General features: G+C 47.7%; 1 protein-coding gene across 3 annotated transcripts in view; it reads right to left on the minus strand.

Moving 5' to 3' along the window:
• The window catches only part of CSNK1G1 (casein kinase 1 gamma 1), an 82,904-nt gene that overhangs the window by 11,963 nt on the left and 58,566 nt on the right, over positions 1-12,375 (minus strand). For all 3 annotated transcript variants that reach the window (XM_065733705.1, XM_065733703.1, XM_065733704.1), the window contains exons 6-10: positions 9,112-9,263; positions 5,816-6,050; positions 4,173-4,258; positions 1,993-2,077; positions 2-150 (exon numbers count right to left, since the gene is read on the minus strand). In XM_065733705.1, coding sequence (XP_065589777.1) covers positions 2-150; positions 1,993-2,077; positions 4,173-4,258; positions 5,816-6,050; positions 9,112-9,263 — 707 coding nt within the window. The remainder of the gene's footprint in view (position 1; positions 151-1,992; positions 2,078-4,172; positions 4,259-5,815; positions 6,051-9,111; positions 9,264-12,375) is intronic.

Consider the following 12,375-nt stretch of genomic DNA (forward strand, 5'->3'; position numbering starts at 1 on the left):
CGATTGGCCTGCCGACCCAGTCATAGGCGTAGTCAAAGGTGTAGCCTTTCTTCTCAAACAGCTCTGTGAAGATGGTTCGTAAGTAGTCATAGTCTGGTCTCTCAAAGAAGTCTAATCGCCGAACGTAACGGAGGTATGTGGCCATCTCCTCTGTTGGAGAAGGGGAAAAAAGAAGCAGCATCAGCTCTGCCCACGCGTTGCTCCATCACCTAAAAGCCTCTTGGTGCATGGCACGTGATACACACACACATTGGAAAGGCACTTTTCAATTAACTCCAGCAAGGCCTTTCCATGGCACAAGGCACAACAGTGCTCCAAGCTGGACCAAGGGCAGATCCCCAGAATTGCCCAGGCTCTGCCACGTTCAGCCAGGCAGATCGATGGGAGCTGAGGACAGCCAGCAGGCCATCACCCCCTGTGACCTACCCAGCCTCCTGCTGCTCGATGAACCTCACTCAGCTCTCTAGAGCCCTCTGGCCCTGCCCAAAACCTAACAATAGCTTGCTTTCATTCTGAAGCTTCTGAATGAGCTGCTATAAAACAAGGCCTGTGTTGCTGAACTGAGCATCATCCAGAGAGAATTGTCTGGGCTGCTGCTGCTAACCTTGGCTTTCCTTTAAAGAATACTGCCTTAGCAGCAGCCCACAATGCAAACTGATCCAAACACTTCTCTAACGATGCTGGAATAGTACACCTGCTGCTCTACCTCCAGCAAGTTCCACAGCAAGTTGGACTCTATACCTTTGTATAAAAACAAACACTAAAACACACTACAACACAGGACAGTTTGCTGAGCCTGCCAACACGATGCTCACGCATACGCCTGCTCAGAGACATTTAAAATAGCCACAGAGATTTCTATACCAGAACAGGACTGTGCCTTTAACTCACAAAAATAAAACCAGCTTTACTTGGTGACGCTTAGCTACGCCTATGGTTGGCAGCTTGTCTGTCACACTGAGGCAAAAGGAGAAGAAAGGTCATTTCCTCCTCCTCTTGTTATCTTTGAAAGATGGAGGATCAACAGGTTTCAGGCAAGCGTGTGAAAGAAGTTGTCTCATCTCCCTTCAGCCCAGACCTGACACAGCCCTGAGGAAGGAGTGATGGGAAGGGAAGAAATGGGAAAGAGGTCAAAAGACAACAACAGCCAACTTGATGCCTTTCTGCTTGGAACTAGGTGATTTGGGATGGAAATGTGCCTGGGAATTAAGCATGACTTGAGTGAACAGCTCCTTCTGGACTTAGTGCTCCTTATGCTTGTAAAGAGCCATGGACACGGATTAGTGGGCATGGTGAGACGGGTTGATGGTTGTACTAGATGATCTTAGAGGTCTTTTCCAATCTTAATGATTCTGTGAGTCTATAATGGCTCCGACAAGAACGGGCCTGACTGTGGGAACCTAGGTAATCTGCCTGTTGTGAAGCTTTCCACCTCGTACACAAAACACAGAAACCACTCCTTGGAGGCTACGCAGTACCCTGGGAGGGCTTTCACTTTGTACTCTGCCCCTCAGCTCTGGGATGGACTTCTGCTGAACTGGAGAAAAAGCTGCCATGCTTTGCTTGAAGACACCTTTAATAAAGCTCTCCTTAAAGCCGTTGTTAGAAGGTAGAATTCAGTGACATCATCCCATCTTCTAAGCTGACCATCTAAAATTTTAGCACCTTTTTTTAGCACCTACCAAATGAGTAGAGACAACACAGTCACCCGGGAGAGGGAAAACATCAAGGTCCTCTGCTGAAAGGAAGAAAAATAGGGACATGGGGCACTTGGGCACTGTCCAGCCTGCACAGTAGGAAGAGTTATGCCACAGTCACAAGCTCTTAGCCTTGCTAGCTCCTAGCAGCAGCCGCAGTTGTTTGCCTGCTTGAGGAACTATGTAACATGTGTACATCACTGAAATACTTTCTGCCAGAGCTGCTAAGAACTATCATAGTGAACAACGTACACCCGTCTCCAACAGCACTCCAGCGATCCCATCAGCACTTTACCTGGAAAGTTCTCACAGAGAACTTCAACTGGAGTGTTTCTCTTCGTGTCCCCGATCTTCTGATACCTCTCTTTTAAGGTGTCAGCCTGTAGCACACAAAGACAAAACAGTTCTGGAGAAAGAGTTCAACTGTATGAGAAATGACATGCTGCATGGGAAGAAAAACAGGGCATTTAATACCAATTCTGGGTGGTATCAGGTGATGTTACTTGCAGCTGAACTGCACTCTAGATTACAGACATCATCCTACTGCAATCCTCAATATATGATTTGCATGCACTCAGCAAAGAACATCCAGTGAGGCATTCAGAATGCTTTAAGTACTTGAAAGGAAGTACATTGGTTGGTGTCTCACAGAGCTCATTTCTCACCAGCTCTGTCCTGACATGGGGAAGCTTTCCTGGGGCAAGAAAATAAAGCTGCATATACTCCGATTGCACATCAGTATCCTGACGCTCCAGCAAAGAGCAGCACAGGGCTGAGAGCCATCTGCAACCGTGACAGCTTCATAAGCAACCGTAAAAGCAGTTAAACTGTGACAGCAATTTCGACATGTCATGTTTTTACTGTGCATAATAGAATGCCACCACAGAGTCAAACAACCAGATTACATCAGTCACACTTCTCCCAAAACCCATGCTACTTCCATGCTATTTCTTTCACCCCCCAAGTGCCTACCACTTAGCACTGATTAAGCAGCTGGTCATCCAGAAAAATGACACACTTTTCAGTTTGGTTTCCCACCTGAATCGCTTCTGAAGCAGAGCACTCTGCTCCAGTTGGCACACTATGAACAGGTTTTACTGCCTCCATTTCAAAATATGCCAATTAGACATGCCAGCAATGTAATGAGCATCCTAAGATGTCCTTTTAAGACTTCAGCACTGACAGTAGAGATTAGAAGTGTAGACTGAGGAAACCTCCAAGAGTGAAGATACCACATTCTTGAGGCTGAAGAGTTCAGCTGTGCTCTGAAGCTAAAGAAATGCAGGACTTCAAGGAGCAGACAACTAATTCTTACTAAGTTCAGCACTGATACAAAGAAATTCGGCAGTCTTGTTTAAACCTGGAAGTCTTCTATTGTAATTTAAAGAATCATTTTAAAGCAGTTAAGCTCAACTAAAGCAGGAATGTACATAATGTAAATAACACAGTCATAGATTTACCTAGGAAAGTGCATAGTAAGTGCACCTAATGCCAGAGAAGTTCTGAGCCCTTTCAGGATCATTTGAAAATCCCTTCAGTACTTTCTGAGTTGCTGCTGACATTTCTGACATGTGTCGATAAGGCAGAGCTGAGGCTAACTCTGGTGCCAAAGCAGCTTAGCAGGTTCTACCATGCCATCCACCACAGCAGTGCCCTGCTGAACACTTTGAGCCCAAAAGCTTCTCTGTTTTTTCATGGCACACCAACAGGCCTAACAGAAGTTACTGTCTTCACTAAAACCCTCCTACTGAGCTGACCACCCTCAGTGCCTTCACTCAGTGCAGCTCCGCAGGTGAACACAGTGGCTGCACAATCAGGAAGGTGGTGGAGAAGTGAAGATGCCAGCAGCAGTCTTGGAGCCAGCACACAGCTCATGTGTTCCACTGATGGATGTCAGCTGCGGCTGTTGTAACTCAATTGCTTGCAGCCCTCGGCACTGTACATGACATTTCATATACTTACAATCCAGAACTGAGCACTGAGTGTCCAGTGTCTCTGGAGGGAAGCCAAGCTCCATACTTCTGCCAGAAAAACAGCTTTTCAAGCTAAACTCTATCTGCAAGTCTAAAACCATCAGACGCTCCTGTTACAAACACAATCCCAGATGCAGCTGGGGCACTGTGTGCCATAACTGAAAATTCATAAACAACCATTGTGTTCTGGGCAGGTTCACATTACAGCTAAGCTGCTCCAACTGCTTAGCAGCCCCACTGTTGCCCTCCCTGTCCCAGCTGCTCCTTTGTTTGCATCTTCTCTGCAGAGCTGCACTGACACAGTGATGCTAACACTAACCTGCAGTGACAGGTAACTACTTCTGGCTTGGCGTCTTCTCTGCAGGTAAATCTAACACCTTAGTATTTAACTTCACAGACACACAGGACTGCTCTGTTCAGATTTTCCACACGTTCCCCCATCAGATTCACATTTGGGCAGAAACCCGAATTTCAAAGGGCAAAACCTAAGACTCAAGCCTACCTTCAGTCCTTGCCAGGGCAGACTGCCTCGGAGGAAATACATAAACATGTGGCCAAGGGCTTCCAAGTCATCTCGACGACTTTGCTCTGCAACAGAAGAGATGACAAAATACTGCTGCAGCTGCAGAAATGTTTCTGGCCGACAGGAAAAGGGATTTCAGGCAGAAGGCTATTGCAGGAATGCTCATAGAATCATAGAATCACTGAAGTAGGAAAAGACAATCTAGTCCAACCATCCACCTACTACCAGTATTGTCCACTAAACCACGTCCCTCAATGTCTACATATTTCTTAAACATGCGATCTGTAGCTCAGCGGTTGAACGAAAGAATCTGGAATTTGTTACAAGGAACATAAAACACACGGGTCTGCTAGAAGACAAGAGCTGGCAGCCAGCATGCCCAGCACTGGGTGCAAAGGATGTGCTGGATTACTTCCTCCGAGCCCCACAGCAGCAGGCAGGGGACACTTGCAGCCAGCTGCAGGAACTGCCGTGCTGCACAGTGCCAGCCATCTCCCAGTTGCTTCTGGAGTTCTGTGCATCATACAGGGTTAAAAATAGCTCCTTTAGTCACTACTTTTGCTCATGAAACACTTGCTGCTGTTGCCATGCAGATGTTATGACTATGGATGAGGATAAAGAAATATAAAAAGGGGGCCTCTCAAGCCAAGGGAAAAACATTCTTTAAAATCACCTACTGAAATGTGGCCCATGGTGCCAAAAAGCCACAGGATACAACGGAGAATAAACGTGAGGCTGAGCAGCAGGGGGGTGACCTGCTGGCACCACTGTGTGCTGGATGAATGGTCCCAGAGCTCCCCACCAACGCAGAGACCCCAGTGCTGCTTGTCGACAGTATCTGCCTCCCAGTGGGAGCGACCTGCTCTATCCCCCAGGCTCCCCCCTACCCTGCGTGCAGAGCACAGAGCACAAGGAGCTTTGGGGCCAGCTGGCCGGTAGGTGGTGGCAGTGCAGTGCCCTGCACTGCTCCCATCCACAGCAGCTCACTTCCTCCTTCCCTTCCCGAACCACCTCAGAATCAGAATTTGTGTACATCCCTTCTCACTCCCCAAAACGAGGATCTCTGACCTCTCTCTATGCCACCGCCCTACCACTTTTATGAGCTTAAGTGAATATAAACATTTAATAAGGGTTTCTGCCTTTCCGCCACAAAAATGTAATTTTCTAAGAAGGATACAAGGTAGTGAGAGAGGAGACAGATGATGGGTTTAAAATTAGTTATATCATTAAGGAAAGCCATTACTCATCTTCTCCAACCGGTTATTAGGCCAAGGAACAGCAAAGTGAACACCTGAAACTGGAAGGTGCTGGTGTGGGGCTGCACTATAAAGATCTCCTTGGTCGCCACTAAGTGTGGCAGTTACTGCCTGCCCTCCCGCTTTTATCAGAGCAAGGCTGCTACCTTTATTGTTTAGCTCCTAATAAAAACCATAATTACAAGGCTCCCAGTTCCAACACCTTTAGCTGTCTCAACTGCTCAAAAAAACAACTCCCCCCAAATCCTCACGGCATAGCAACGCTGAGTGGTTTGCAAAGGTTTGGAGAGCACGGGAGCCATAAGCTGAGCTACCACCAGAGCTCTCCAGCACCCAGCATGGCATGCTCATCCTGAACACACAGACCTTTGCCAAGATGCGTGTTGATGGACATGTATCTTGCTGTTCCAGTTAAGCTCTTGTGTTCCCTGTAAGGTATGTGTTTTTTGGTTTCTGGGTCAATGTACTCCTTGGCCAATCCAAAGTCTATGATGTGAATGACGTGGTCTTTCTTATTGCCTTGCCGGCCAATAAGGAAGTTTTCTGGCTTGACATCTCGGTAGATGAGGTTCTTCGAATGCACGTATTCCATTCGAGAGATCTGCAAAAGGATGAGACAAATGTTACTCCCAAGCTGCTATCCTCTCCTGCAAACAGAGCAGCCAGGTTTTGCAGCCCACCACTAAGCCTCCTCAAGCTGCCCGCTGCCACCTGCACACAAGTCGCACCAACGGGGCAGACTGAGGCGCCCGTTACTGCCCGAGCTGGGTGGCAGTGTCCACTGCACAGCTGGAAGAGGAGTTTGCCAACCCCACCTTTCTCCCTGTGCTTCCTGACTTTATCTGGAAAATAAAGATGGGACTCTTTCTTCTGCAATGCTACCACCGGCACGGCATTCTTGGAAGGGTTCCATGGAGAATTGCAACAGCCTTTTTGTATTGATTTTAAACACACTAAGCCAGCTACCAGGAGCTCTTCCCTTGCCCACAGCCCTCCCTTGTTGCTCTGTGCCTCACCACCTCCCTCCCTCAACCCATATGCTGTCTTAGACATGCCAAATTCTCCCCAGAGGGGGGTTCTGGGCAGGCGGAAGCCTTACGCTCCTCAGTGCTGACTAAAAAGAAGAATTAATCTCACCAGTTGTCAAGCAGAATTGGCAGAAATATTTGTCAGCTTTTGACTATCTTTGTTCTGCCACCGAGGAGCAAGCAAAGGAGCAGGTGCCTGGCTTCAAGGGGAGAAGGGCCACCTCGGCTCTCCAACACACCTCAGTGCTCATCACTAACACCACTTCAGAAAACACGAAGATGATGTGTAATGATGTTTGAGCAGGTCTGCAAGCAGCTCTCCTTTGTGTTACTAACTCTGCATTACTGCTCCTGTCCCCTCTCATTTTAAGCAGTGATTTATTCCAATGCACCGAGAAAACGGGTTGCACGGCTCCCAGCCATTACTGCTCATCATTTCAAGGATGATGCAGATGCTCCACACTTCAGCCATTCTTCATGCCTTGAGTCACCTCTGTGACACAGCAGCAGGTTTGAAGACAAAAAGGTATGTTGGGAGGCAGCTCAAATTAAGCTACAACTCTTAAAATGGGAACAAAGGGTTTCCTGGCCCCTCCATGCAGAACAGGTATTCATGCAGAACTTGACCGGCTCATTTCATATGTCTCTGCCACTGAAGAGGCCCAGTTCTTGCAATGGCCAATGGCAAAGACAGCAATTTGGACAAAAGTCTGGACAGCAGAGATGCTGGATGGAACAATACACTCCAACAGCACTGCAAGCTATTGGTGTACCTGCTCTTTGTGCTTCCACTGCAGACATGCGCAGGCGGGTTTCCTTCCACCTGCCTGCACATCTCCTGCAGTGCTGCCAGGGATGGCTGGAAGAGGCTCTTCCCTGTCAGAAAGATGTCTCCAGCAGCAGTGGTGTGCTTTATGCCCCGTGACAGGACACTGGCCCCGCTTCTGTCTGCAGGAGCAAGGAGCTGGTGACTGTCAGCCCCGCGCAGCCGTGGGCTGACTTCTGATTTATGTGCAGGAGGGATGGCCCTCTGTGAAGGCGCGTTTAATTTCCATGCGTTGCACAGCTCAGGGACATTGGCCACTCCATCTGTTCAGCTGCGCGTGGAGGATGGAGGAAGCGGTTCCAATGCGATGCTCATAACTGAGCTATGTGAGGCATCAGAAATGCACATGTTGTAACAGTGCCCAAAAGCTCCCATCAGCCAGAGGAGCCTTCCTGCTGTCCGTGTGCAAAAACATCCACAAAGAACCTCTCCTTCCCCCTCCAGCAGGGACTGGGGTGCTCCTCCGTGCTCTCTGGGTGGCAGCAGGCTGCTCACACAGTGGGAAGTCTTCCTGCATGTTGAGCTTCGCTACCAGGCATCTCAAACACCAGAGGACAGTGGCACTGCTTGTGCGATGCACTGCGTTCTGGCAGTGAAGTTTTATGTCTCCTCGCAACTAAGATTAAGAATTACAGCAATTTAAGCAGCCTTGGCTGCTCAGAAACAACAGCAAAACAATTTATGGAGGCAAAACCACTGAACATGACAGTTCAGCTCCTCTTCTTTTATGTCTTTCTCACATTAGAGTGTGACACAGTGATTGTAATGATTTAGCATAGGAACTGGGAGAAATCCAAGACAACATTCCCCAAAGCCCTGTCACCAGAGCAAAGGGCTTCTGTTCCAGTGGAGCAGGAGGAGCCAGCCCCTTCAGAAAGCACTCTGGAGACAGCTGAGCCCTCCTCCCAGAAACCCTTCTGAGGAAGATGATGGAGCACCTGTGAAGATGCTAAATCCGTCCCCTTAAATGCATGCACTTCATGCTGGTATCTCATGACATCTTCCTGAAAAGATTGGAAAGGCTCTCCAACATCCCCCCAAGGAAAAGGAGAAGCACTGCCTACAGAGAACTCTACGTGGGACTGCTTTTCCCATCCCCATGCTTCACCCCCAAACCCCTTTTTCCACAGTGGTCCTGGTGTCTGGGTGAGTGGGCAGGCCAGCCAAGGTCACAGGATGGGCAGGGGGTGCCAGTGGAGATCCTCCCAGTACGGAACTGAGCTGCAACCCCAGTGCCTGGCACAAGGCAGGGCCCTGCCACGTTAGGCTTCATTTTTCCAGCAGTCTCATGGCAATAAAGTTACTCCTGTAAGTACTAGGAAATGTCACTAACACTGCTGTAGGAGATGTAAGTCTGTCAAGTTCAACTTGATGCAGGTTGTTCCAACCCAAATTCGGCCTTACGTTATGCACACATACTTAAAAACATATCCAACATTGCTATTGTGTTTTCACTGCTTATGAGACCAAGAATGAGTTTTCTGAATACTGAAGAGCTGCCCAAAATGTTAACACTGTTTCTGGAGGGCAATGAAAAGGTATACAAACTGCATCCAAGGCTTTGCCATCTGATTTAACCAAAACCAAAAGTACAAATTGGTTATAAAGTGATGAAGGAGCACTCAAATCCAACAAAACCAGGCCGCCTGGCCACAGGAGCACAGTGTCGTGCCCCCAATTCCAGGTCAGCGTGGATCAAAACTGTACATCTGTGACCTCAATTTTCCACTTGAGGTTCTCTTGTGGCAAAGTCAAACTTATTTAGAACGGGTTGGCTAAGAGAGCAGGCACAAACACTTGTTACTCACCAGCTGGATGGCTATCATTAATACCGTTTTCAGAGTGAACGTCCTGTCGCAGAGGTCAAATAAATCTTCCAAGCTAGGACCAAGCAGCTCTAGTACCATGGCGTTGTACTTTCCGCACGGTCCAAAATAATAAACCTGAGGAAGCCCTTCAGCTGGAAGAATATGAAAAGAATTGGAATCAGTCACTGGGACAACATGGACATCCCTTCCCCTGGCTGCAAATCTTCTGCTGTGCAAAGCCTTTGTTTTCACTTCTCGAACGTCCTTTCTGATCTTACACGGCAAGCAAATTAGTTTCAGCGTGTACTGCAAATGAACCAAAGGCCAAATGAGTGCAGGCTTTGCTCGGCTACACCCTTGAATAGACAAATACATTTCAAAGCAGTGATGCGACCACATGAAAGCGCCTCGCTCTGGCAGCACAAAGGCCTGGCCTCAGCATAACCAAGCCAGCGTTCCTCGCGCTGCGCCGAGCAGCAGGCACAGCACTCCCCAGCCCTGGCTGAGTGGCCAGGAACACAAAGCCCTTGCAGAAAAGGTGGTATGTTTGAAAAAGGGCTGCTGTTAAACCAAGTGAATCCATAGTGGGCATTATGCAGCATTACCTCGCACAAACTCTGCATGTACTACATTCACAAGAAGGAAAGTTTGCCTTTAGAGAGACTGACGTCTTCATCTATCACCACAAAGAAATAAACAATCACAGTCCATCCAGGGGAGAACGCAGAGCAGAGCTAACAGCTACTCTCACTAATGAGCAGCCACCAGAACTGGACTGCTCAGCTTTGGCTTTGTATCTGTCCCCTGACATGCTCAGGCAGACAAGCCCAGGTAAAGGCAGAGAGCGCCAAAATTGGAGCGTGTCAGAAGTGGAACAGCTTTACCTACGGGTTCAGGAAAGCTCGTTAATCTGCCCAGTGGCATCCATCAACTTCCCAACAATACAATAAATGAGGCTCTGAGATTACTAGAGCTTAAATATTACAGATTTTATACTCCCATTTATTACACAAAAAGAACAAAATACAGCTTGACAAAGATTACTGCAGGACGGCATTAATCTCGTTAAATCACATGCTTGGGGGATCATGTTAGGCATCAGTCGTCAGGACGCATTAGTGAGATATTACGGAGTACTGCAGGCATCCCCAGCCTGACCCGAGTTCACGTCCCCCATCCAACATCTGCCCTGAGCCTGGGAGGCTACCACTCTTCACAGAGCCTTACGTTGCAGTGAGCATTTACAGCAACAGCGTCCTCTGAGAAAGCAGGGCTGTCTGACATGGAAGCAATTCTGAAAGCAACAGTGGGATCTGACCCAGGCAGCTTTGAACGTGTTCAAATATCCCCAAAGAAACATAAACGACAACAGAATGCCATCAGCTCTGCGCTGAAGGCTTGACAAGTTTTAAACTGAGGAACCTTCCAAAGTCGAGCTCTCTACACAGAGAGTACTTGCACCACAATTTCTACGTCACGGTAACAGCCTTGAAAAGTGCAAATCAGAATGGAAAGCACTCAGGCTAGCAGTGTGCTAATTATGGAATACTGGAGAACAAATTTGCTGAAAGGCTCTTAGGGAAGGCAAAGAATCCCATTCCCAGAGCAAGGGAAAAGGAATACATTTACATCCTTACTTGGTAAAGAGAATACACTGCAATTAAAGTTAAATTCCTACTGGACACAGGAACCAGGAAGACAAATGACAGCCAGGCACCAAAGACAGAGGTTTCACATGGGAAAGGAAGCACAGCAAGCCTGGGCACTCCCTGGGGCCCAGCCCCTCCAGTTAGCTCTGCCATCAACTCCAAGTGTTCTGAGCCAAGAGCCCAGAGTGCCCTTCTCCGCTTTCACAGTGGGATTAAGCCTCAGGAAGGCTCTGCTCTAGGCAGGAGCTCCCGCAAGGTGAAACTGTAGCTAAGAACATTAAAAGAAGCATCCTAAGTGGCAGCCTACAGAGGACATTATTAGTTTCAGGCATATTTTTAGGGTTCGATTTTCTCCGATGGTTTTCAGCAAAGCTGCTGTCAGCTCTGCCTGCGGTCAAGAACTTATATATTGGCTTTGCTAGAATAAAAACACTGTCAAACATCTCATTTTCAGAGGGCATTTGGAGGAATCTGACCTAGTCTGCATGGCTGAACAGCCTTTTGGAGCCTCCCAGCCCCACACCATTAGCACAGTGAAGCTGGGAGGAACGCACTCTCAACTCAGTGCAATTCAAGTCAGTACTCAATATTATTTGGGAAAGGACAACGCTGGAAACAGAAGCTGTACCAGTTAACAGTACCTGCTTCCTGCAGGATCCAAACGTGCAGATTAGGCTAGATAATTCCAGGGTGCACATCTGAGATGCAGGCTTCCCTTAAGCCAATTCTCCCTACAAACCCAGGAAAATCTACATAAAAAATTGTTCAGAGCCCAGCTGCATCATTCAGAATGCAGCTTGACTATTTCAGCAACAAGCAATGTGTCCTGGTCCCACCAAGTCCACTGTCATGGTGAGCCACAGGAGCTTCAAAAATATCGCCCACAGATCCCTAAGTAATTAAGAAGGATATTTCCAACAAAAGAGATCGATTGCTGATGAAGAAAAGGGTATCTTTTGCCTAGGCAGTCAAACTTGAGGCTTTTAATGCAAAGTTGTTGTGTTGGCTGAGGGCTGGAAAGGTCAAAGGAAGACACTGCTGTGAAGCAGCCTGTCCTAGAGGAGTTTTGCAGTCAAAGACAATTGAGAGCCAAAGGAAGAGCAGAGGGCTGATCCCAAGGATTGAATGCTACAGCTCAACACTTCAAATACAAACCATGACCAGTTAAACTCAATTAACATGTGAAATAACATCTGAACAAGGATTACCTTCATGACGCTAAACACAGTAATGCCAGAAAATCCAAGTATGACATTGGCAGGCTCTTTTTCAGAGAAAAAAGCTGCACACTGCAATGCACTTGGCTTAATAGCTTCATTTGAGCTGCTGAGTGATTTGGCTTGACTCTGCGTAAGAGGTCCTGCTCCACTCCTACTCCTGTGGAAAGTTTATCAACCCAATAAACAGAGAATGATCACTGCACTGGAATCCATGGACAAATTCTGCTATTTCAGCAGTGTGGTGTCTTGGAAGAAATTCAAGCTGAGCACAGCAAAAACCTAGCACAGCGCTTCAGAGATTAAAGCATCATTGCCAGAATGAGAGCAAATGCAGACATCAAAGCCATACCCCAAACTGCTACCACCATGCTCCACGCTACTCCGACCCTGGGTTT

This window comes from Cyrtonyx montezumae, unplaced genomic scaffold (assembly GCF_038088225.1).
Source record: "Cyrtonyx montezumae isolate F1298 unplaced genomic scaffold, pur_monq_1.0 scaffold_17, whole genome shotgun sequence".
Taxonomy (NCBI): Eukaryota; Metazoa; Chordata; class Aves; order Galliformes; family Odontophoridae; genus Cyrtonyx; species Cyrtonyx montezumae.